The sequence below is a fragment of the Prunus persica genome, chromosome G3 (assembly GCF_000346465.2).
Source record: "Prunus persica cultivar Lovell chromosome G3, Prunus_persica_NCBIv2, whole genome shotgun sequence".
Classification (NCBI taxonomy): Eukaryota; Viridiplantae; Streptophyta; class Magnoliopsida; order Rosales; family Rosaceae; genus Prunus; species Prunus persica.
In genome coordinates, this window is record NC_034011.1 from 11,868,271 (window position 1) to 11,893,023 (window position 24,753).

A 24,753-nucleotide genomic window follows, 5' to 3' on the forward strand; every position below is an offset into this window, starting at 1 on the left:
GGGGAGGGGAGGACCACAAGAAAACTGAAATCAAACACCAAGCAATTGAAGTTGAATGGCATTATTTTTTATTGAAAGAGTGAATTTTTTATTTGGTATAATGGGAACTAACCTTTGACCTCTACAAAAGTGGCTAATTTGTTGATTTGGTTGGAATGTCAAGGAAGGAGTTCATTTATTATTAGGTTTTATGTTCATTGATGAATTTCAGGGGTGGTGCCATTCAGTTTTTCGGCACAAAGCGCCATCACGACAAGTGGCTGAGGGACACCGAGAATTATACAATCAAGGGTTGCTTTGCAATGTCAGAGTTGGGGCATGGGAGTAATGTATGTTGAGGCTGTTCAGTCATTTGGTCTGCATTCTCAGGCCTGTAGATGGATGTTTGCATACTCTTTTGCTAAGTTTTCACTGATGTTTTCAGGTTCGAGGAATTGAAACAGTCACCACTTATGATTCAAATACTGGAGAATTTGTCATTAATACTCCTTGTGAATCAGCTCAGAAGTATTGGATTGGAGGAGCAGCTAATGTAAGGATCACCCTTTTTTTTTTTCCCGTCTCTGTCTTTTTTATAATGCAAGGATCATCACATTAAAAAATGTGCATTTTTTTTTTTAATTTCTTGCCCTTAATTATACTTCACATCACTGCTCAATTCCTTATAAAATTCCTCCTCCTGTGCTGTCTGTACACTGATATAGTGCTTTTGTTGTTGATGGTTAGCATGCCACACACACAATAGTCTTTTCACAACTCAATATATCTGGGAAAAACCATGGTGTCCATGCTTTTATAGCCCAGATCCGGGATGCAAATGGTAACATCTGTCCAAACATTCGTATTGCTGACTGTGGTCATAAAATTGGGTTAAATGGTGTTGATAATGGTCGAATATGGTAAGGTTCATGTTTCTAGTTTTCATTTCATTTCACTATTAATGTCAATTACAGATTTCTGTAAGTTTCAACAACGTGTGACTTAGAGGATTTAGAAATGTGTTTTCAGGTTTGACAACGTTCGAATCCCCAGGGAAAATTTGTTAAATTCAGTGGCTGATGTTTCTCCAGATGGGCAATATCTGAGTGCAATAAAAGACCCAGATCAGGTAGTTCTATTCAAGATGGATATATATGTCTTCCTTTTGTTTAGCCAAAGAAGTTCTCTCCTTTTATCATCCTCTGTTTTTTTCTTGTCATTCAGAGATTTGCAGCATTCTTGGCTCCATTAACATCTGGTCGTGTAACAATAGCAGTTGGTGCAATTTTATCATCACAGGTAATTGGTCATAAGCATGGTGACAATTAATCATTCTTGCGTCTACGTATTTTTAGGGTTAGGGATTGCAGATATCTCTTACCAGAATTTTCATAATTGATAGAATTATTTATTTCCCTCTGATCAGATAAGTTTAGCAATAGCCATAAGGTACTCACTGACAAGGCGGGCCTTTTCTGTTACGCCAAAAGGGCCTGAAGTCCTATTGCTCGACTACCCTAGTCATCAACAGCGGCTTTTGCCTCTTCTTGCAAAGACGTAAGAATTCTGTGGCATTTTTCGTGTCTCAGTTTAATAGGAACTTGTTGGAATAACTTCTTGTGCATGAGTCAAATCGATACTGTCAGTGTAAAATCATTGGATTTTCGTTTCCAATTAAATTCTTTTCCCATCACAGTTTCTATAATAGATTTCATGCTCTTAGATGGTGGATACAGTCAACTTACTAGTGTATTTGCTACTTTTGTAACAAAACTGATGGTTCAGACAAATTCCTGAAGTTGCTTTATTTTTGGTGTCACGTGTTTTAAATAAAATTAGTAAATAATAGATATTTTTCTCCTAGATCCCGTGCTTCCTGATCCCTTCAGTAAAATTTGGTACAAATGGTCAACTATTGGTGGTCAAATTATTGGCACTGTGAAATGTTGTTCCATTAAGCATACAAGCCACTTTTTTTAATCCTGTGTTCTTACTAATATTTTAATTCCTCATGTGCTTCAGATATGCTATGAGTTTTGCTGCAAATCACTTAAAAATGATCTACGTTAAGCGGACGCCTGAGTTGAGCAAAACCATCCATGTTGTTTCTAGTGCATTCAAGGCTACACTGACCTGGCATAACATGCGAACTCTTCAGGTCAGGAACTGGAATCTAAAATGCAAGTTAAAGTTATTGTTATATTTGGCCTTGCTGAAAGTTGTTGACATAAATATCAGGAATGCCGCGAAGCCTGCGGAGGGCAAGGTCTGAAGACTGAAAACCGTATCGGTCCTCTCAAAGGTGAATATGATGTGCAGTCCACTTTTGAGGGGGACAACAATGTTCTGATGCAGCAGGTAGCGTCAAGTATTATAGTCTTCTTTTCAAAATGCAATGTCTTTTCTGTTGAGATATGAATTGCTAGAAACTGAAGAAAATTTTTCTCAAAAATAAAATAAAACATCTGATGTGAGCTGTGGTGTGTGCAAAACTTGTTTTATAATAGACTTTTGACATGTACTTAACTTTAGAATAGGGATGGCCTTCTTGGATGGACATTATATTATGTCCAGTCCAATTTATTACTTTGAAATTGATTATCTATTTTTGCATAAAACAACGTGCCAGTAAGGTAACATATATATGTGTGTGTGTACGTTTTCTTGCCTAGGTTCAGCGAACACCACGCTGAATTTTGGCTAGTTTGTGTAACTGTTTTGTTATAAACTTAGAAATTGTCACTATACCCGTCGTTTTTCTATGTTGCCCAGTTAACATGCAATTATAGAGTGGATCAACCCATGTATCATCAATGGTAAAATGTTTTTGTAATTTGAATCTCCTCAGGTAATATTTTATTTGAGTAGGGAGTAAGGATATACTTATCTAAGATTTAATGGACCTATGGATAAATGATGGCAATGGTCCATTATATAAGCATGTTATCAAAGATTTAATGGACGTAGGGATAATTGGTGGCAATATTATAGTAGATAAGCATTCATTTAGTCTCTGAAAAAAAAAAAGTATTGTTTGTGACTTTTACCATTCATCAGAATTCTATCTAAAGCAGTGGAAATTTTTGGGTTTTAACTCAGGTCAGCAAAGCACTTCTTGCAGAGTATATAGCAGCTCACAAGAGAAGTAAACCATTTAAAGCTTTGGGATTAGAACACATGAATAAACCTTGTCCTGTCATTCCATCTCAACTTACAAGTTCTACCCTCCAGAGTAGCCAATTCCAGGTGATCTAATTTTTTTCAAACACTTGGTGCATCTTCAAATCCTATTGGATGCATTGCTTTTTACATTAGTTGATCGATAAAACTTTAAATATTGTAACTTCTTGTCTACATCAGATGGATGCTTTCTGCTTAAGAGAGCGAGATCTACTGAATCGCTTTGCTATGGAAGTGTCAGAACGTCAAAAACAGGGAGAAAGCAAAGAATACTCCGTCATTCTGGTGAGCGGTGTCTTCCCTTCACGGAAACTACTCTACTCTTTCTCTCTCTCTCTACACTCACAATTTTCTTCACTTTTTCCTGTACCAGAGTTATCAACTTGCCCAAGATCTGGGCAGAGCTTTCTCAGATCGAACAATATTGCAAGCCCTCCTAGATGCTGAGGCAGGTGTACCTTCTGGTTCATTGAAGGTAACTCGTAGCAACTGTTTTTGACATTGTGTCTGACTTGACACTTGTTGATGATTTAGTCTGAAGATCTGAATCTCCTATGACTAAAGGAGTAGGATATGCTGTCATAAATTGGCTTTGAGTGGGAGATGGGTTGGAAAGGGGTTTAGATTCATAGATGGGAAATAGAACATATGCTCAGGTTTTTTTCTGTCTGAGTCAAAAAAAATAAAAAAATCATGCTTCATGTTCCATCAGAAATCAACAATCTGCCTTACTTCTTTTGCAGCCTGACGATTGAGTTGACAGGAGAATTAAATTAGAGTTTCTTAGTAGGCTGTCTATTTTGAAGTTACTTTCCCCATTGTAATGTTTGGAATACTTTCCTGTATGAAATGTCTGTTACTAATCAATTTCCAGAAGCTATAAAATTATTTTGAGAAGGTGAAATAAATCCAGTTATTGATTACATATTCGTTTCGGCTGCAGAATGTCTTAGCTATGTTGAGGTCCATGTATGCATTGATTTGCCTGGAAGAAGACCCGGCATTCCTCCGATTTGGGTACTTATCAACTGATAATGTTGCTGCTGTGAGGAAAGAAGTAAGCAGACTGTGTGGTGAACTGCGACCACATGCACTTGCCTTGGTCAGTTCCTTTGGCATCCCTGATGCTTTTTTGAGTCCTATAGCTTTTAACTGGATTGATGCAAATTCGTGGTCTTCAGTTCAGCACTAGCACAAGTCTCAGTTTATCCCTCCCTTATCCCTCATTTTTAATTGAAGAAAACGCATTTCATGTGCGGAACTGTTAGAATTAGTTGTGTAATTAATAAGTAATCCTGTATGTCTTTTAATTTTATAAATTATAGATGGCATCAACTCCAAAATCATTTAATAATAAATGTGTTCGTTCCTTATATTTTTCATCACATTAAGTATGATGAAGCAATTTCTGCTGTTCCAGCTACGTCAATCAAACCAAACTATCGTGACTCTGTCATATGAAGTATTTTGGATTCTGTCGAATTTATCACGCAACTTGCAGGTTTCCCCTTTAGTCAATGTGGTTCAAAAAGTTGCAAACTTGGAATCAAAATGCCATGCATGAAATTAAACTATTGTGATTAAAACCAATGGGGGTGTTAGTTGGATTGGCACAAGTCTTTGGTGTGCTCTCAAGTGGTTCTGTGTTCAAGCCCTCATGGTACTCGTGTGTGTTAGTTTTCTACCACCCTCTCTCCCCTTCCTAACTTTGACAACAAAAACTATTGTCATTAAATTGTAATAATTAATAAAGTAGATGTATTTACCTTAGTGTTTAAAATCTGCAAAGCATCTACTAGTATAGTTGTTTGGAGCTATTGCTTCCCCAGGAAAAGTCCTGGGTTCTGGGTTCGAGTTCTAATATCCGTGTAGTGTGTGAGAGTTTAGTATGTTATGCCTCCTCTCAATAAGAAAGGTCCTAAAAAAAATTGTTCAAAATCATAATTTGGTCAAATTTGTTTGGTAAGTACATGGGACATAGTAGAGAGAATGGTTGGTAAGCATTATGATTTTTCATTTTCTAAGACCAAAAGCTCTCCCACTTTTTCTTTTTCTTTTTTAGGCCAAAGTTAGGAAGGTGGAGATAGATTTTTTTATACGTATCAAAGTGTTATGATGGTTCGAATCTGAGACCACTAGTCTGCAAGTACATACTGTTTTTCACTATGCTAGACGCGTTGGCAAACCGTCTTTCCTAATATACAAATAATGAGAGATTCTCCAATAAATATTTTATGTTAAGGATTGGTTACACACTTCTAATCTTGGGCATTGGATTGCATTCATTAAATGTGTTGGTAGTCTCTTATATGCAATCTAACGGTTGAGATTAGAAGTATGTAACAAATTCTTAACTTAAATACTTATTGGAGAATGCTCCTACAAATAATATTAGATAATTATACAAGCTAATGAGAATGAGAGTTGGTGGTTATGTTGCACGGACACGGATAAGGGGACATGAAAACGCGACACAATGACATAACGAGGCGGAAAATCTCAAAAAACTAGGACACTGACACGGCTAGGACACGACAATTAAAATAATAATAAATCTTAATAAAATTATAATGGTATATACTTTATATTAAAAATAATTCATACTCAATACTTTAATGTCATAATACAACAAAACAAAACAAAGTTGACAGGACCTGATCCAAATTCCACTTTGGAATCCGAGCCAAACCCTGTGCGTGTCCGACACCTGGCGAATGTCGGGCACAAATGACCTATTTGCCCTTCTATACAAAACATGATAAAAATAACAAGGTTGACTTCTACCGAAAAACCGGCAGAGTTTCCCTTGTATCTGGCTCAATACCAAAATCTTTACACCTGTCAAAACAAGTATATATATAATGTGGAATTGTCAAATTCCTTTTCAGTCAAAAAGTCAACGTTGAGTTCATAAGTGAGTCAAAGGGCAAAATTGTCTTTCCGCATAATAAATTACTAATTACATGTGAATTTTAGGTTTGGGTCTTTATACATAATAATTAATGCACCACAAAATATGATTGAGCATGAGAGGAGGCCTCCTTTGAATTAGCATTACTCATCGTTCCCTAAACACAATAAAGCACTATATACATATTTATTAACACATAAAAAGATTTCCCACCTCATAAAATAAGAATTGGCTAAGCATAAAAAAGAAAAAAAAAACGAAACAAAGTGAATGAATTACCTACTCAAAAAGATGCTTCTTGCACGACCAAATTGTTATTAATATCTTTAGTCAACCAAAAATATCAGCTCTGCTACAAAGGAACAAAGAAAAAAAATATTAAACAAAAAATTGAAGCCAGAAATCTGATAAAACTGATAAATAAATCAGACCCTCGCCTCACCTAGAGTAGTTCGTAAGCATTTATTGATATGTCAAATAATTTAAAATAAGATGAGAAGAAAGAATATGAGGAGAGGGGGAGAGAAGAAAAGATGAGTTTTTTCATGAAAGATGCAGCTGGCTGGGAGAGAAGAAAAGCCCACTTGTAAAAATATTTCAAATATGCTCACAACTGTTTCAATAACTATGTTGTGACTCCAGTTTTTGTTTTTAAATTTCCAAAATGGTCCTTGTAGTGTCTTGACTTTTGTTGACCGTGTTCAAAATTGTCTTGATCGTTGACCCATATTCAAGCCGTGTACGAGGCGTAAAGGGTTTAGGGTGTATACACGTGTACACACGTGGAGGCTTCAGCCTGATGGAATGTCCGTGCTGCATACGTTGGCGGCTGGGACTTAAAAAAAAACGAAACACCCTCTCTCCTACTCCGTGCAACTCCTAAAGACTTAACTATTTCTCAAGCCCATAGCCCTCAAAATCAAAATCGCCGCTATTCACTTTGGGGATTTCATAATGCCACGAGATCTTAAGCACTTTTGAGAAACAGGAGTTTAGAATTAGAATGATGGAGATGAGCTGTGCTGAGCACCACAATTACGCGGCGGCTTCTCAGTTTATCACTCTCACAGTTGGGAGGGTGTTGGGGGCGTTGAAATTGGAGTCTACGCCGATAAATACAACAGGGTATGAGGCATTGTTGGGTTTGGTGGAGAATACATCTTCTGGGGATAGCTTTGATTTGTATTATGAGTTGTTTATGCACCACGAAAATGCTTTGGAGATATTGGAGAGGTTGGGCTTGGCTTTTGATGCCCTGAAGAATCAGCTTTTTGGGTATTTGCACCAGTTTGTGGGAAACCAATTGTTTGGCAATGGAAATGCAGATAAAGTAGCAGCACCTTTGCAGGAAGATCAAAATGGAACTGCATTGGTATCTTCTTCAACATCAAAAGCTATGGGGTAAAGTTCCAATGACCTTTTGTAATAAACAAAACCAAAAGAAATATCAGATCCAAAACAACAGTAATATAAAAGATCTTATAATTAGAAATTTGTTAAAGGATTAGAGATCTTATGATAATTTTCTTACTATAAAAGAAGATACATGTTGCTACTTTAAAACTTTTGTAGCTAATGTCAGTGATTTGTTAACAAATAATTTTACTTGTATTTTTCAGATGGCAGAATGCTGCTCAGCCACAGGACCACAAGGCGCAGATTTCAGATCGTTTTGTTGACAAATCAAGGCTCAAGATTGCAATTGTTGGTTTTGGAAACTTCGGTCAGTTCCTCGCTAAAACAATGGTGCGTCAAGGCCATTTAGTTCTAGCCTACTCTCGATCGGATTACCCCAATGTGGCTCAAAAATTAGGGGTTTCATACTTCTCCAATGCAGAGGATCTTTTCGAAAATCGTCCAGAAGTAGTACTGATTTGTACTTCCATTCTTTCAACTGAGAAAGTCCTTAGGTCATTGCCATTGCAAAGGTTGAAGAAGAATACTTTGTTTGTTGATGTCCTTTCGGTAAAAGAATTTCCAAGAAATCTGTTACTTCAAAATTTGCCGCTGGATTGTGATATACTCTGTACGCATCCTATGTTTGGACCAGAGAGTGGAAAAAATGGGTGGAATGGTCTTCCTTTTGTTTATGACAAGGTCAGGGTCGGAGGTGACGAATCAAGAGTGTCACGGTGCAACAAATTTCTGGACATATTTGCACGGGAAGGGTGCAAAATGGTTGAAATGTCTTGCGCAGAACATGATATGCATGCAGCAGAGTCACAGTTCATTACACACACTGTGGGCAGGGTTCTGGGAAAGTTGGGTTTGAAATCGACAGCAGTCGACACAAATGGTTACAAGACTTTGTTGAGTTTGGTGGAGACTACGGCAGGAGATAGCTTTGATCTCTACTATGGGTTGTTCCTGTACAATATGAATGCAATGGAACAGCTAAAAATGTTGGACATGGCTTTTGAATCATTAAAGAAGCAACTTTTTAGGCGTTTGCATGGTGTTATTCATAATCAAATTTTTGAGGAAACACCAGATAAGTCTCAAGTTATGCAGTAAAGAAGACATTGACCGTTATCTGAAGGCACGAGTGAGTTCAAATTGCCCCTCCATTTTGCTGCTGACTTGGAGATGTGTTGTATCGTTTGTTAGAGTAAAATAGTAATTGGAAGCTCCATTTTGCTTCCTTTAAGTGTTAGTTTTTTTTTTTGGGTCTGAAAACCTTAGTTGAGTGTATAATGCTTCAACTGGCAGTGGAATTGGGATTTAAAGCATTCCTAACGTTACAGCAGTCGAAATTTGTTTCAAAAAAAGACGCTAAATCTACTGGGTTATTAAATCCATTCTCATTCAACTGAGTTATTAAATCCAATCTCATTCAATTTTGAGTTTGAATCTAGTGAGTTATCAAGTCCAATTCAATCCACTGAAGTTTGATACCTAGAATTGGATTAAATTTGATAAGTCATTAAATCTAGTATATGTTGGAGAAAATCAATGTAGAGGTGAATGCTTTTTCATTTTGAGGGAATTATGATGTATAAATTATATGGTGTTGACAAGATATCACACCATTTCGTAAATCATTCATCTTCTACTTTTCTCTTTAGTTATTTTTTATTTTTTTGGATGAACTACCTTCGTTTTCATTTCTTCCTTTCACATGCTTTAAAAAATATAGCGAGTTATCCTAAAGATATTTTTCTTACGCTACTCATTTGTATTCAAAGTGGCTGACATAAGTTTTCGTCTCCCAGAAAATTACAGAAAAAAATAATAATAATAAACAAATAAATAAAAACTAAAAACTCGCAATACAACCAGCATTAAACACAGAAGGAAATAGCATTTATGTACATTATCACAAATTTACTGTAATTTTAGCAGGCTGTACACTATATTTAATAAATTATTGGCATCATTGTCGACCTTACCCCAATGGTTAAGATCTTCCTGAAGTGAAGTTGAGGCAGTTTGCAACCATCTAGCATAGCGCAGGAGAACTTGACAGCATCAAGACACTAGGTCCGCTCATCACCCAAAAAAGGAAGAATAGCACAAACAATACGTCAATACACAGCGGAAACTCGACAAACTAGAATGTTAGATTCTTCTTACATGCAGGCAAGTTTTCCCAACTAAGTACCATAACAGTCGGTCATATTTGTGGCGATATGATTGCATGAACCACAACACTCGAGGTTTTGGCGAATGTAGTAATTTGAATTTCAGCAAAATGTACATTTCCAAAATATCAGGGTTTAGGTAGTTGATGTTGTCTGATTATGAGAAGAAAAAATATTTCCAGCATCAGCCTTTGTGCTAGCTTTCCCCTTAACATTGCTTGCATCATCTGTAGGAACCTCTGCAGTGAGCCTTCCCATCTTCTTCTGCAGATCAGCAAGCGGATCACTTGATACTTTTCCTTTGGAACTTTTCTTTGCACTGCCAAACTTGAGCTCCAACCTATATAGTGCACAGGCATCTGAGTTGTTGACCTCATATTCAAACAAATGCCACTCTCTATCGCTTGAAGGCTGTGGGTCCATATAATAGGACCTTTTGTGCCCCCCAAATTCCTTCATAACCTGTTTTCTTGATTCATGCCAACCACGCCCATTATAGTCTGGCAATGACCTCTGCTTTCTATTTCCACTCTCAAAGGCCCTTCTAGGCTTGCCAAAAAAAAGCCACTCCCTAATCGTTTCACCATCAAGAAAGGAAAGATCAAATAGCTCTGCAATATTGAAAGCAAATCAGTCAAAAATAAGAAGATAACAAGCTACATCATAATGAACCAAAGAATGACTGCCAACAGGAAAAAGAAACCAAACAGAAATATAAATAGGTTCATTGTAGTGAGTGATGCGGTAAATGTTCATGGAGGATAACGAACAAGCTAAACCAAAAAGGAAAATAAAAAATTGAGGAAAAAAAAAAAAGAGTATGCCAGCTAACCAGGAGCATTCCATGGACATTTTAGAGTAGCAGCCCCTTCACAATTGGGGATTCCCACATCCTTCCCCTGTGTCTTAGCATTAAGTGCGGCAAAAAGTGAACTATCCTTCAAAGCAATGCCTCCAGGTCGCAAAATTGGAGGCCTTCCAAGAAGACCTTCATTTAGTGCCAAAAGAGCATGACCACTACTGCAAAAGTTCTGGCACCTATTTGATGCAGGCCTGGAACACTCCCAAAAAGCACATTTTGGCCCCAAGAAAGCAGATACTGGAGGACATATATCTGGCAGAACATTTGGCACAACATCCTCTTCAGACTGCGTGATATTGTTGCCCTCAATGAAAAGCCCTTCATCTAAGTCTTCATGAAAATCAAAGTGATGATATTTTAATTGAGTAGTTAAATCTGAGTTATCAACCATTGTATTCTGCAAATTGGAAGCAGTGTAGCATTGGTCAAATCCTTGAAATATATCTTCTTCAGGTTCCTTAGAAACAAAAAATTCCTGAAAAGTTGGTCACACAGGGAGATCGTGAATATTCAATCATGAAGCAAGTATACCTACCCTTACATTCCGAACAACAGCATACTGTCAAGACTACATTCTGCGATCATACTAAAGTAAATCATATGCTTAAGTTATTCATGGTTTTTATATTCTTTTCCACGGCCACACACTTTGGGTGAACTACCAGCATTCATAATTAATTACATGCCAAAGCAACCAATACGGGAAGTATCACATTCGACTTTAAAAAAAATATTGGAAACTTGCACCAAATATCCCGAATATTACAAATGTACTTCTTCAGTAAACTACAGGTCACTTGCATTAGAGCATTATTCACCTCTTCGAGCATATGAACATTAAAAATAAAGGATTTTTAATTATTACTAAAAAGATTTGAATAAGACAATTGCAAAGTCAATTAATGAAAAAGAAAAAGAACAAAAAAATATATCTGTAGATAGGAATCAAGCTGTACTGTATAAACTAATGGAAAGTTGAATCAAGTATCCTGACATCTAAAATATAAGGGTGTTAAATAAGCTACCACTCAGAATATGTATGAAAACAGCAAAGACCATTAGCTTTACCAAATTTAATTTATAAAATCAAATAAAATGATACTGACAAATCAATGAATAAGAGCAAAACCTTTTTATTAAAATCAAATTCTGGGTACTCCAACAATACCAAAAGCGTGTGAAGTGCAAAAGATGTTATAAAAAAGGATGACAATCAACAGTTACAATCCAAGAAAGAAGAAGGAAGAAATCTTAATCTATTTGGTTGTCGGGAGAGGTATATGACATGTAATCATTATTTTCACAAGTCAAAGAAATCTAGAGCGTCAAATTTAGCTGAAAATCTCTTTTCCTTACAATCATTCCAAAACAGAATGGGAAAACTATGTTGACCAAATGACAACACATAAAGAAGAACTTCAAATGAAAAGTTAGCTGATACAGCACAACAGTCATATACACATAACATTAACAACAGGGCAAAATATACACCTCTTTAAATGCCAACATATTACTCGAATGAAGGTTTAGAAGATCGGATTCTGGCATAGATGGTGGCAATTGCTTTAACTGACTTGTTGCATCATCTTCCTCATCTAAGTGTTTCAAGACCCGAGCTAACTCCTCCTCGCAAAATGATCCAAGGCTACCTCCCTACAGAATTCGCATATAAAATTTTATATACCTACCTAACACTAGTTCACAGAAAAGATACAGAACACAGAATACAAAGCGGAAAATTGGTGCGGCCACCAAATTAGGAAACGCACCAGTAGAGAAGATGCTGGGGACGGCTCATTGAGTTCGGCCCTCCACTCCCGAACCATCTGATTCGCTTGTTCCATCAAGATTACAATGTCATCAGTTCCACTCTCTTTCTTGGCAGCCTGAACATTGGTGAGCATCCCTTGAAGGTCTTCCAATCGAGTCTTTGTTTTTTCCTTCAAGAGCTTGTGAGATGGAGACTCACACTTGCCCTTGGAGCCCTTGAGCATTGCTACTCTCTCCTCAAATCCCTACCAAAAAAAAAAAAAATAAATAAAAAAAAACCCCAGAATGCAATGATTCATTGATTTCAACTAAGACAGTGATGGGTTGCTGAGAAACTGCATCACCCTGTTCAGTGTTTCAATCCCTTCCCAAAACCCAAACTCAACAACAGTGATTGGCTGCTTTTTCCACTAAAAAAAACCTTGTTCAACAAATTGCAATGAAGAAAAAGTGTTCTTCTTTTCCACTATTTTCCTTCTATTCTTTACGCACCCACCAAACAACAAATAAAGATGCCAAAGCTGAATTCATGACCAGAAAATAAATCGAAAAAAACAAAATAGAGGATGACGAATTGAAGATCAAAAAATCAGCGGGTGTGGTTGGCGGTGTTGTGAAATTAGATCATGAGAATGACCTAAAAACTAGAATGGAAAACCAAAAGCATAGAGAAGCACAGAAACTAACGCCAATTTTACCTGAATGTTTTGCAGACTTTTGGGTTCCGACTCGTAGTAAACATGGATTGAGTAAACAAGGTTTTACATATTTAAAGGCAATATAAGCAATATGAGGAAAAGACATGGTTTTACATTTACATCTTTAAAGATATATGCAATATGAGGAAAAGACAATAAAATAATTTCTAGGCAATAGACTATTCAAAAACACTTTACATAAGGATGAAGGCAAAAGCATTAACTCTGGATTCAAACGAACACAAAATTATGTTTTTCGAATGACGAAAGAAAAAAATTACTACAATTCGGCCCTCTCCTATCATAGAGAACTACAAGAATTAGTTAAAGAGATAACAGAAAATCGAGTTAAGAAAAAGAGATTTAAGGACATAGAAGAAGGAGAAGAAGGAGGCTTACCCGTTGGAAAGGAGAGAAGATCTGCCGCCGGAAATTGTCCCGTTGGAGAGGACTGAGACACGGCACTAAGACTGAGAAAATTTAGAAGAAAATCGAATTAAGAGAGAGAGAGAGAGAGAGAGATTTAAGGAGGTAGAAGAAGGGAGAAGGAGGCTTACCCGTTGGAGAGGAGAGGAGATGCAGCCGGAGGAAATTGTCCGCTGGAGAGGAGGAGCCGCTGTAATCGAGATGGAAGAAGGAGAGGAGCGACTCGAAATGGAGGAGAGAATGACCCAACCCTAATGGGTGTATCAATTCTGACTTTAACGACTTTTTTCAAGTGAGTAACTTGTATAGAGTACATTTTTTGTTTTTTGTTTTTTGTTATAGCAAAACGTTACTTTTGATTCTCCTAATTTGTCATTTTTATCATTTTGGTCCTATCATTTTAATTTAGTCAATTTTATTCTTATAGTCTCAATTTGAAGTAATTCAAAGATAATCTTCAATTTTTGTCATTTTTTATTAAGATCTCTTAGTTGTAGAGGGGTAATTTAGTCAACAAATTATTAAGAAGTCATTCATTTTAAAAATAAATATTAAAGACATAAAAAACAAAGTAAAATCTTAAAATTGAAAAAAACAAAAAAAGGTAATTTCACTTTACTACAGTAAAGTTTACCGACTTTTAGAGTTCGATACATCAAATTTTTTCATTTCAGTCACATACACAAAGTTGATTTTCTTATAACTTTCATACATGCCGTCAATCTTTTTATTAACAAGTCTGTTAACTAATGACATGGCAACAAAGATGTCATATAGACTCACTCATATGATGGAGGGGAGGAGGGGAAGTGGACACCTCCCCTTCAGCTTCCTTGTGGTTGGTTGTCGGCAAGGAGAGTATTTTGGTTATTATTTGTCGACCTTAGTGAAAATATGAAAGACCGATTTAGGAGTAATTCGTATTTTAGGGATTTTTTGATAATTTCCCCTTCCCTTTTCCTTTTGATTAACAAAGTGTAGTTTGGGCGATTTTCCGAAAAAGACAAATAGCACTCGTCACTGGCACAGCTGACCGCCAGCCAAACCAACCGAAGCCACCGCTAAAAACGGAAGACCTCATTTTTGTTGTTTTTTTCTGAAGACTATTTTGAATGGAGAGTCGTAAAGCTTGAAGTTAGTTTCACTCGTTTAGATTAGAATGCTGAAATTTTTTAACGTTTCCGACAAAAATCAAAGATGCACGAGAGCTGTTTGTGGATATGCTTCAACCAGATTTCACAACATAATCAGGAGCTACAGCATACATGTCAGACGTAATGAAACGTTGTATCTTCTCCTTCAAAGTTGTCAAAGTTCGTCTGGGTTTAAACCCAATTACCAAGTATTATCAGCCATTCTCAAATCCTGTGCTGCCCTCTTAGCCATCAACTTTGGGAAAGCTCTTCATGGTTATGTTGTCAAACAAGGCCATCTTTCCTGCCACTCTATCTCTAAAGCACTGCTTAACATGTATGCCAAATGTGCTGCATTGGGTGACTGCAAAACACTTTTTGGTCAAATGGGTTACTCGGATCCTGTCATTTGGAACATTGTCTTATCTGGGTTTTCTGCATCTCGAAATTATGATGCTGAGGTAATGAGATTGTTTCATGAAATGCGTGTAGATGGGAAGGCTAAACCCACTTCTGTTACCATTGCTATCTTTCTACCTGTGTGTGCTCGGTTAGGGGATTTGCATGCAGGGAAGAGCGTGCACTCTTATGTGATGAAATCTGGACTGGAAAAAGATGTCCTTGTTGGAAATGCTCTTATATCAATGTATTCAAAATGTGGGCTAGTTTCTGGTGATGCCTATGCTGTGTTTAATAGCATTACTGACAAAGATGTCGTTTCATGGAATGCAATAATTGCAGGGTTTGCAGAAAATAGTTTCATAAATGATGCATACAAGTTATTCAGTTGGATGCTCAAAGGACCAGTGGAACCAAATTATGCAACTATTGCAAATATTCTGGCCGTTTGTGCTTCTTTAGATAAAGACGTTGCCTACTGCTCTGGGAGAGAGATCCATTGTTATGTGCTGCGCCGGAATGAATTGGCAGCAGATGTTTCGGTGTGCAATGCTTTGGTAAGTTTCTATTTACAACTTGGACGAATGCAAGAAGCAGAATCCTTGTTCCACAGGATGAAATCAAGAGATTTGGTTTCATGGAATGCAATTATTGCAGGATATGCATCAAATCGTGAGTGGTCAAAAGCATTGGAGTTGTTTGGAAAATTACTCGCTCTGCAGATGATCAGGCCGGATTCTGTAAGTGTAGTCAGCATTCTTCCTGCTTGTGCACATTTACAAAACTTGGAGGTGGGGAAAAAGATCCATGGGTACATTCTTCGACATCCTAGCCTATTTGAGGCAACAGCGGTTGGAAATGCCATGGTTAGTTTTTATTCAAAATGCTACAAAATAGAAGCAGCTTTCAAGACTTTTTTGATGATTTTGAGGAGAGATTTGATATCATGGAATACCATGCTAGTTGCCTTCGCAGAGATTGGGCATAGTACAGAGTTCCTCAACCTATTAGATGATATGCTAAGGGACGGCATGAGGCCTGACCATATAACCATCTTGACCATAATACAATTTTGTGCTGCAATTTTGAGAGTAGGAAAGGTTAAAGAAATTCATAGCTACTCAATTAGGGCTGGGTTTTTGTGTGATAATATTGAGCCTACTATTGCAAATGCAATCCTGGATGCATATGCCAAATGTGGTAACATGAAGTATGCATTCAACATTTTTCAGAGTTTATTGGGTAAAAGGAATTTGGTTACTTGCAATTCAATGATTTCAGCTTATGTAAATTGTGGGTCACGCGATGATGCATATATCATATTTAACAGCATGTCTGAAACAGATCTCACCACTTGGAATCTAATGGTTCGAGCTTATGCTGAAAATGATTGTCCTGCTCAAGCTCTCAGCCTGTTCCTTGAGTTACAAGCTCAAGGAATGAAGCCTGATGCGATGACCATTATGAGCCTCCTTCCTGTATCTGCTCAAATGGCCTCAGTCCACCTGCTGAGGCAGTGTCATGGATATGTGGTGAGAGCATGTCTTGATGACTTGTGCTTGAAGGGAGCTCTGTTAGATATGTATGCAAAATGTGGTTCCATAGTATGTGCTTATAAGCTTTTTCAGTCAAGCCTGCACAAGGATCTGGTTATGTTTACAGCTATGGTTGGTGGGTTTGCCATGCATGGTAGGGGAGAAGAAGCACTGAAGGTCTTCTTTCATATGCTGGACTTGGGTGTCAAGCCAGATAATGTTATTATTACTGCTGTTTTATCAGCTTGCAGTCATGCTGGCCTGGTGAATGAAGGGTTGAAGATATTTTATTCAATAGAAGAGATTCATGGGGTCAAACCAACAATGGAACAGTATGCTTGTGTGGTGGATCTCCTTGCTAGAGGTGGACGAATTGAGGATGCATTTTCTTTTGTGTCGAGGATGCCTATTGAAGCTAATGCTAACATATGGGGAACTCTGCTGGGTGCTTGCAGGACTCATCATGAGGTGGAATTGGGCCGTGTTGTGGCAGATCATCTCTTTGAAATTGAAGCTAATAATATTGGGAACTATGTGGTTATGTCAAATCTATATGCAGCAGAAGCTAGATGGGATGGGGTCATGGAGGTAAGAAGGATGATGAGAACTAGAGACATAAAAAAGCCAGCGGGATGCAGCTGGATAGAGGTGGAGAGGAGGAAGAACCTTTTTATGGCTGGAGACTGGTCCCATCCAGAAAGAAGCATTATCTACAGTACATTAAGTGCATTGGACCAACAAATGAAAGAGCCAGTTTAAACAATACTTTGTCAATGCCTAGGTTTCTGAATGCAGAATCTTTCTGTTAGGTTGGCATTTAGATTCAGCATTCTACTTGACTGCTCCATACATGATACTTTTGTTCGGCGGTCAAACCCAATTTGTTATGCCAGTTTCATGAAAGCATATGGGGTGCTTTGCTGCTGCTTCAGAAAAATCTCAAATCTTGGATAAGCGTGACTTTCATTTGACCGACGGCCCACTTGAGCCGAGCCGATCAGCTGGCATCACTTCATATGAACTAAAAACAAGTTAACTTATGTCATGTGGATGTGAGTTCATTGGTTTGTTCCTTGGTGGTAAATCTCACTAAGAGCTTACATGCAGCTCTCACTGAGTCTGGAACATGGGTATGATTCTTACGTCTTTCACCTGCGTAGATTCTTTTCACCATTCCAATGGGAGAAGCATAGGCTGTGGCTTGTGTACTAATTCGCCAGTAATTCGCATAATGGCCACATGCTTACAGAAAGAAGACACATGTTTAAGAATTCTTAGGCACGCATTTAAGGACTATCTCTCTGTTGAACACTACGCTGAGGTCAAGTTCGTACTACAGACATGCTCCCTAGAATGGCCGGCCTATGCCTAAGAGGGGAAGGCATTTACCCAGCCAATATGTTTTTCAAGGCCCGCTGCCTGCCACCCAGAAAATACTCAACTGGCAAAGAAGACGCCAAACTTTCTTCCATGAGGAGTTTGAATTCAAATCATCTTCATGTATCTAGAAGAAAATGGATCCTCTAAGGTCAGGAATGAAAACATTCTAAGGATTCTCTATACATGATCCGTGGATCTTTCGACCTAGGAATCCTTGTAGAATATGAAGCCATCTTTTATGAGGCAAATGCTTGGTTGGAGTTTGTTTTGAATTTGTTCGAGTGGCTTCAAACTGGGAATGTCAATACAAAATATGCTTCAAACTGGGAATGTCTCAGCACGCAAGCGAGTCCCCAGAGCCATACTTCTAAGCACAAGCATTGTCCTACTTCTAATTCTGCAAGGATCATTGCCTCTTATTTGGGCAAAGGTTCCAATTGATGCCAGCAAGGCTGCAGTATAAAAACTCGAGCCTCCAACATATATTCTTTTAACTACTTGCTGGAAACCAAATATGGGAAATTTGTTATGGAAATCCTGTCTTTCTTGTATCAGGAAAAAAGAAAAAGAAAAAAAGAAGAAAGAACATTCCTTTACTTTAGTTGGAATAACAAGATATAATCAATTCAAAGAATACCCATCCAAGCAAGTGGCCCGTAGCTCAAGTGGTTACGAGCATTTATCCCTGCATCCGACGTCATAGGTTCAATTCCTCTCTCCCCCAATATCTTTAATGAATATCCATCCAAGCTCAAGCACCTCCCTAGAATATCAGATCTCTTGTTGAGGACATTTGGCGTCTACTACAATTTGTTCCTCAGGTGTTGATCAAGCATATCTTTCTGGAAGCAAATATGGTCGATACTCTTGCCAAGAAGTAACATTTGTATATTATTTCTTGTATTTGGTTTACTAATTTCCGTTTTGATGTTTTATATGGATTACTGTTTGACTTGTTTGGTTTTCAGATCCTTCGAGGATCTTTGTAATTGTATTTCGTTTTTCACCCAAAAAAAAATAAAATCTCGGATGATGTTTTGCAAATCTCTAAAGAATTTATTATATTACATAATTTACACATTTTTAATGCAAATCACATTGACATGACGTGTGATTTTTGTGTTGCACTAACATTATTATATATCATAATAAAATTTAAAGACCAATAAATCTAAAAATATACTAAAGCATACATTAGAAAATGAACAATAAAGAATTACTGCAATCTCCCAAAAAATTATGTTTATTTATAACAGTTCTGATCTCTTGGATTATATGGGGTGGTTTGGTACGGGGGATTGTCATGGACTGGATTAAGTATTGGTACTGTCTTAGATTGGCTTGGCTTGGCATAAGCTGGATAACACTTGTATAGTATTTGGTGTATGTTTGATTGGACTAGGACTATTTTTTTTTTTTTTGAATTTTAAATATTTTTTTTACTTTTCTTCTCTCTCCATCTCTTTCTTCCATCTCTTTCTTCCTCTCTGCATCTCTTTTTTCATTTTGGACAAACCTCTCTGCATCTCTTTCTTCTTCTTCCCCTCTACATCTCTTTTATCTTCTTCTTCTCCATTTTCTCTCCTCTTCTTTTGTCTACTTTTCTTTTCTTTTCAAAAAATTTCTCCCATCTTCTCTGTTTTTTTCTAAAATTTTCTCTCCTCTTATTCTCCATTTTCTTTCTTCTTCTCCTCAATTTTCTTTCTTCTTCTCTATTTTTTTCGAAAAATTTCTCTCATCTCTTCTTCTCCATTTTCTCTCCTCTTCTCTGTTTTGTTTTTAGCAAATTTTATGTTCTCTCATCTTCAGGGACGGATCCAGGAATTTTCCTTGCAGGGGTCAACGTGTAAAAGGGTAAAAACTTTCTATACAAAATAAACCCATAAAAATGAAACGATAATTTATAATTCATAATTAATAGAAAAAACCACATTACAATTGTCCACGACGAGTTTTCATATTCTGAAAACGTCCCATTATAGTTTCATTATCAATACAAACAAACACGTCTTTCTCAATATAAACAAGTAAGCTATCACTCAACCATTGATCTCCCATTCGGTTGCGAAGTGGACCTTTGATAACATTCATAGCAGAAAATGCTCTCTCCACTGAAGCAGTTGCAACTGGTAAAGTTAAGGCTAATGTCAGAAGCAAATAGACATAATTAAATGTTCTATGCAACCCTTTCTCCACCATTTTTCTTGCAAGGGCACCAATCCCTTTCAATTGAGAAAATTCGCTTCTCGTACGCATATGATGAATATAAATCCCAAGTTGATCTTCAAGTGCCAAGAGGTCTCGGGGTGTAAATTCTTGAGGATAAAATTCAGCAAAACGAAGAAGCTTTTGTTTGTCAAAAGCTATGAATGAATCATTCGGACTCAAACATGCCAAACAAATAAGCAACTCAGTATTTACCTCACTAAAGCGATGATTTAATTCTGCAAGTTGCCACTCAATGATTTGAATGAAGATGTCCACACGATAATGATGGATTTGTGTTATTCTAGGAGCTCTGCGATGTGATCTCCACTGAGCTACATATGCATCATCCATACTTGGAACCTCAATATCATGTTTGCCACAAAAGGAAAATACTTGATCAAGCAAGGCTTCAAATCCATTATCTCTCATATCTTGTAGTGTGTCCTTGCAATCTTTGACTAAAGACATTGCATTCCCAATATCTTGGTCTTTTCTTTGTAATGCTTGTGACAAATCATTTGTGGCTCCCAATAAAGATCTCATAAAAAATAGGTGAAATACAAACTCAAAAGATTGTATTTCTCTCAAAGACCTATTTGCTTCACCTATATTATCAGTGGAGCCATCCTCAATAATCAATTTAAGCACTTTCACCACAGATTTGAACATGGAAATGATACTAAGTAACGTACCATAATGTGAGTTCCAACGTGTATCACCGGCACGCTTGAGAGAAGTTTCTTGATTTAAGCCTCGCCCTGTTGGAAGATCATCATTTTCAAGAGCTTCTGTAATATTCTTCTGTAGTTGATCTCTAAGCATGTCACGTCGCCTACACGATGCTCCAACAATATTAACCAAGCTATTGCAAGATGTGAAGAAAGTTGCAACATCAGCATTTCCCTTTGCCACAGCCACAAGAGCTAATTGAAGTTGATGTGCAAAACAATGAATATAATAGGCATAAGGATTTTCTCTCAAAATCTGTGTTTTAAGACCATTGAACTCACCCTTCATATTACTAGCTCCATCATATCCTTGTCCTCTTAGCATGGAAATGCTCAATTCTTCTCTTGAAAACAATGTGTCAATAGCCTCTTTTAGTGAGTTTGATGTAGTGTCCCTAACATGTTGAATGCCCACAAACCTTTCAATTACATACCCTCTTTTGTCCACATAACGAAACACCACCGCCATTTGTTCTTTGACTGATATATCACGTGATTCATCAACTAATAAGGAGAAGAAGGCACCATACATATCCTTAATGATTTTCTTAATAGTTTCAGTTGCACAAGCATTCACAAGATCTTTTTGAATTGTTGGAGCTATGAGCTTCAGATTCCCTGGAGCATTTTCTAACACAACAGCCTTAACTTTCTCATCATGATCATCAAGAAATTGTAAGAGTTCTACATAATTCCCCTTGTTGTTTGAAGTGTCACTCTCATCATTGCCACGAAAAGGAAGACCTTGCTTCAACAAAAATCTCACACAATCAAGAGAAGCTGTCAAGCAAATACGATAATCAATGCGAGCTTGGTCTGATTGCTTTATCAAAACTGTTTGGATGTGTTGCTTTTGATTCATAAGATCCACACAATATTGTCTAGATTGATTATGAACACTCCCAACACCTCCAACATGTTGCCTAATTTTATCTTTCTTCTTCCAATTTGTAAAACCCACCTCGGTGAAGACATCGCTACAGCCTTGACCAATTTTGAAATTGGATTTGAAGAGATAACAATAAAGGCAAAATGCAGCATCTTTACTAATACTGTACTCCAACCAGTCAAACTCATCAAACCACTTGACATTAAAGCGTCGATCATACCCTGAAAGATCGGTTTGTGGAAATGTGTGATCCTTAGGTTGACATGGACCCTTCTGTAGATATGCTCTTCGAACTTCGTCTCGAATGTTAGGATCATAATCCAACATTTGAGGTCGAAGTCCAGGGTCTGCAGGAAGATTAGCCAATACATCTTGCAACTCACTTTCTTTCGAACTACCCACCACATCTCTTGAAATACCCACATCTCTTACACTTGAACTACCCACATTATCTGAACTAGAGGTAGTTGATGAAAACTTTCTCTTAAAATATCGTTCCATAACCTGTTTGGGTAGAAATAATCAATAAAGCATACAATCTAACTAACAAATACAAATAAAATCTATTTAAAAAAAATCCCTAATTTATTCAAACAACCAAAATAAAATCACAACAACCAATAAAACAAAAATATACAAGAATCTTCAGTAATTAACAAACACAAAAACTAATCCAATATACCAAGATATAATCTAACTAAAGCATATACAATCTAATTACATAAAAAAATAACCCTAATTTATTCAAATTAACTAACCAAAATAAAACCTCAACAAAATAACTAATCAAGAGAATATCAAACATATAAGAATATTTATTAATTTGTTAAAGCATAAAGAGATTAGAAATTAGGATAACATACTTTCAAATTTGAGAGACAATGAAAAATCCACCTTTGAAATCAAATTGAATTTGGGGCTGATTTTTTTGCTTTGTTGTTGCCACCACTATGAGGTTGGTATTGCCGCTGGCAGATGGAGATGGAGTGGTTGGATTGGATTAGTTGAAGTTGAAGGTTGGTTCAATATGATTTGGGGTTTGAACTTTGAGGATATAGGGTTTGGCAATTGAAAAAAAAGAAATGAAACTGATTTGGGAGAGAGGAGAGCATTGGGCTCTCTGTTAAACAGTCTGTCCCGTTTTTTTTTTTTTTTTTTTTAAAACCTGAGCCAAAACGACGTCGTTTTGGCCAGGTTTAAAAAAAAAAAAAAAAAAAAAAAACCCTTTAGTAGAACGACGTCGTTTTGACGTCGGGGGGAGAAAAAAAAAACAAAAGCGCTGCGCGCAAGCAGCTGGAGCAAGCAACCAAGTCTGGCCTCTTTGGGGACTTTTATCAAACACTTTGCAGGGGTCAATTTTCTCCTCTTTAATGGCAGATTTCAAAGGTTGCAGGGGTCAATTGACCACCCTTGCTCCTCTGTAGATCCGTCCCTGCTCATCTTCCTCTTCTATTCTGTCATCTCCTTCTTGGGTGGTTGTGGCTGGTGGCTGTGGCTGGTTGTCGTGGCTGGTGGTTGTGGAGGGTGGTCGTATCTGGTGGTTGGGGATGGTGGTAGTGGCTGCTGCTTAGTTGGTCGTTGGTTGTGGGGTGATTGGGTGTGGTTGCTAGTTGCGTGGGTCGTCGGGACTGTTAGTCCCTCCTCTCCATACGGGTTTAGCTAAGAACACCTAAGGAGGTGTTTTTGGTGGGCCCAGTATTAGTTAATAACATTTAAAATTAGAACAAGGTGAAACAAACATGGGATAAAACTTTAGTAAAGCCAGTCCAAGCTTGCATGGTGTAACAAACACGCCCTATGGGTTCAAGAGATTTATGGTCACTCACCGTTGGATGTAAATTCAATAGTTCACTCATTCTTGCACTCATTTTAAGAAACTTTTTTGAACCATTGGATTAATATCCAACGGTGGGTGACCACAATATCTTGGACTCCTGTGGTCCAAGAGATCGGAATTATTATTTATAATATGTATATTATTGTTGTACAGTCCTGATCTCTTCGACTACAGGGGTCCAAGAGATTTGTGGTCACTTACCGTTAGATGTAAATTCAACGGTTCACTCACTCTTGCACTCCTTTTAAAAAAACTTTTTTTAAACCATTGGATTAATATCTAACGGTGGGTAACCACAATCTCTTGGACTCCTGTGGTCCAAGAGATTGGGACTGTATTGTTGTATAGTAAACAATATTGAAAATCTATAAATTATGTCAAATGTTTTTTTTTCTTTCTTCTTTATGCTTAATTTATATAGAAAATTAGTTAAAACACCCATTCCTAGACATAAAACTATAAAAATACCCTATACTATTTCATGTATATAAACACACCCAAAATAAACCCAAAAATCGACAGCTGTATATTTTTTAATTTAATTATTAAGATGAAATACCTTTATTACCCTTTTAACATAAAATTGGAATTTTAATCAACACCAGATCAAAACTCATTTCACAACCTCCAGTCTCTCATCTTCATCTTCAACCCCAATTTTCAGTTTTTGTTCTTCCACCTTAGTTTTTGTTCAACCTCATCATCCTAAGCTTCGTCAGAGGGCTCGCCTAGGCTACCGATAATGATGTGTTGGAGAGGGCCTTTTCTCCGTTCGGTGAGATCATCGAATCGAAGAGCCGTTTGACGCATGTTCTTGTTTGGGCCAAAAGCAAATACACGCCGACCCACTTCTCAAAAGCCCACGAAACAAAAGGGACAGAAAAATAGGCTTCAAATATCAAAACAGGAGCAAGCCCAACCCACGTCTTTTTCAAAAAATGGCAGAAAAGTAAAAAAAAGGGGGAAGTTAAATGGCGATTATAAAACAGATTGGGCCCAGTCTACAAAAATCTACCATTTACCTCGAAAGGCCCAGGAACAAACCGACAGCTCTTTTCTAAAGAGGCCCACGTGACTAATCTAAAACAAACTTTGAAAAGTCAACAATTTCAACTAAATTGATAAAGAGTTGATATAAAGCAAGCAACTAGGAAGAGACTTCTCTGAAACTCTGCCACCAGGAGATCAAAAAAATCCCTTTTTTATACATATATATTCAGAGATATTTTCTGCTCCT

General features: G+C 37.2%; 5 protein-coding genes across 7 annotated transcripts in view; 3 read left to right on the plus strand and 2 right to left on the minus strand.

Annotated features, from left to right (window-relative positions):
- Nucleotides 1-4,544, plus strand: part of LOC18779762 (acyl-coenzyme A oxidase 3, peroxisomal) — a 5,565-nt gene extending 1,021 nt beyond the window's left edge. The window contains exons 2-13 of the mRNA XM_007213729.2: nt 212-329; nt 425-532; nt 727-899; nt 1,009-1,108; nt 1,204-1,278; nt 1,406-1,536; nt 2,002-2,137; nt 2,218-2,337; nt 3,079-3,225; nt 3,340-3,444; nt 3,533-3,634; nt 4,103-4,544. Of these exons, the coding sequence (XP_007213791.2) occupies nt 212-329; nt 425-532; nt 727-899; nt 1,009-1,108; nt 1,204-1,278; nt 1,406-1,536; nt 2,002-2,137; nt 2,218-2,337; nt 3,079-3,225; nt 3,340-3,444; nt 3,533-3,634; nt 4,103-4,351 (1,564 nt within the window). The 3' untranslated portion in view covers nt 4,352-4,544. The remainder of the gene's footprint in view (nt 1-211; nt 330-424; nt 533-726; nt 900-1,008; nt 1,109-1,203; nt 1,279-1,405; nt 1,537-2,001; nt 2,138-2,217; nt 2,338-3,078; nt 3,226-3,339; nt 3,445-3,532; nt 3,635-4,102) is intronic.
- LOC18778408 (arogenate dehydrogenase 1, chloroplastic) lies at nt 6,932-8,916 on the plus strand. Its single transcript, XM_007212950.2, has 2 exons — nt 6,932-7,471; nt 7,690-8,916. Exons 1-2 carry the CDS (start codon nt 7,074-7,076, stop codon nt 8,582-8,584), a joined length of 1,293 nt encoding a protein of 430 aa, XP_007213012.2. The 5' UTR covers nt 6,932-7,073; the 3' UTR covers nt 8,585-8,916.
- On the minus strand, nt 9,317-13,785 carry LOC18780963 (transcription factor VOZ1). 3 transcript variants are annotated; one of them, XM_020559329.1, is made up of 6 exons: nt 13,539-13,785; nt 13,381-13,451; nt 12,283-12,528; nt 12,005-12,166; nt 10,484-10,910; nt 9,317-10,262 (listed from the first exon to the last, which is right to left on the minus strand). In XM_020559329.1, the coding sequence occupies exons 3-6, from the start codon at nt 12,505-12,507 to the stop codon at nt 9,787-9,789; spliced, it is 1,290 nt and encodes a 429-aa protein (XP_020414918.1). In that variant the 5' UTR covers nt 12,508-12,528; nt 13,381-13,451; nt 13,539-13,785; the 3' UTR covers nt 9,317-9,786. The 3 variants fall into 3 exon arrangements, with proteins under 3 accessions (XP_020414918.1, XP_020414917.1, XP_007211619.1); XM_020559328.1 differs by having other exon boundaries at nt 10,484-10,988; nt 13,381-13,445; nt 13,539-13,783; XM_007211557.2 differs by having other exon boundaries at nt 10,484-10,988; nt 13,539-13,783.
- LOC18780118 (putative pentatricopeptide repeat-containing protein At5g08490) lies at nt 14,267-18,488 on the plus strand. Its single transcript, XM_020558945.1, has one exon. The coding sequence runs from the start codon at nt 14,567-14,569 to the stop codon at nt 17,231-17,233; it is 2,667 nt and encodes an 888-aa protein (XP_020414534.1). The 5' UTR covers nt 14,267-14,566; the 3' UTR covers nt 17,234-18,488.
- Nucleotides 19,681-22,180, minus strand: LOC109948024 (zinc finger MYM-type protein 1-like). The gene is made up of 2 exons (XM_020559922.1): nt 20,755-22,180; nt 19,681-20,667 (listed from the first exon to the last, which is right to left on the minus strand). Exons 1-2 carry the CDS (start codon nt 22,178-22,180, stop codon nt 19,787-19,789), a joined length of 2,307 nt encoding a protein of 768 aa, XP_020415511.1. The 3' UTR covers nt 19,681-19,786.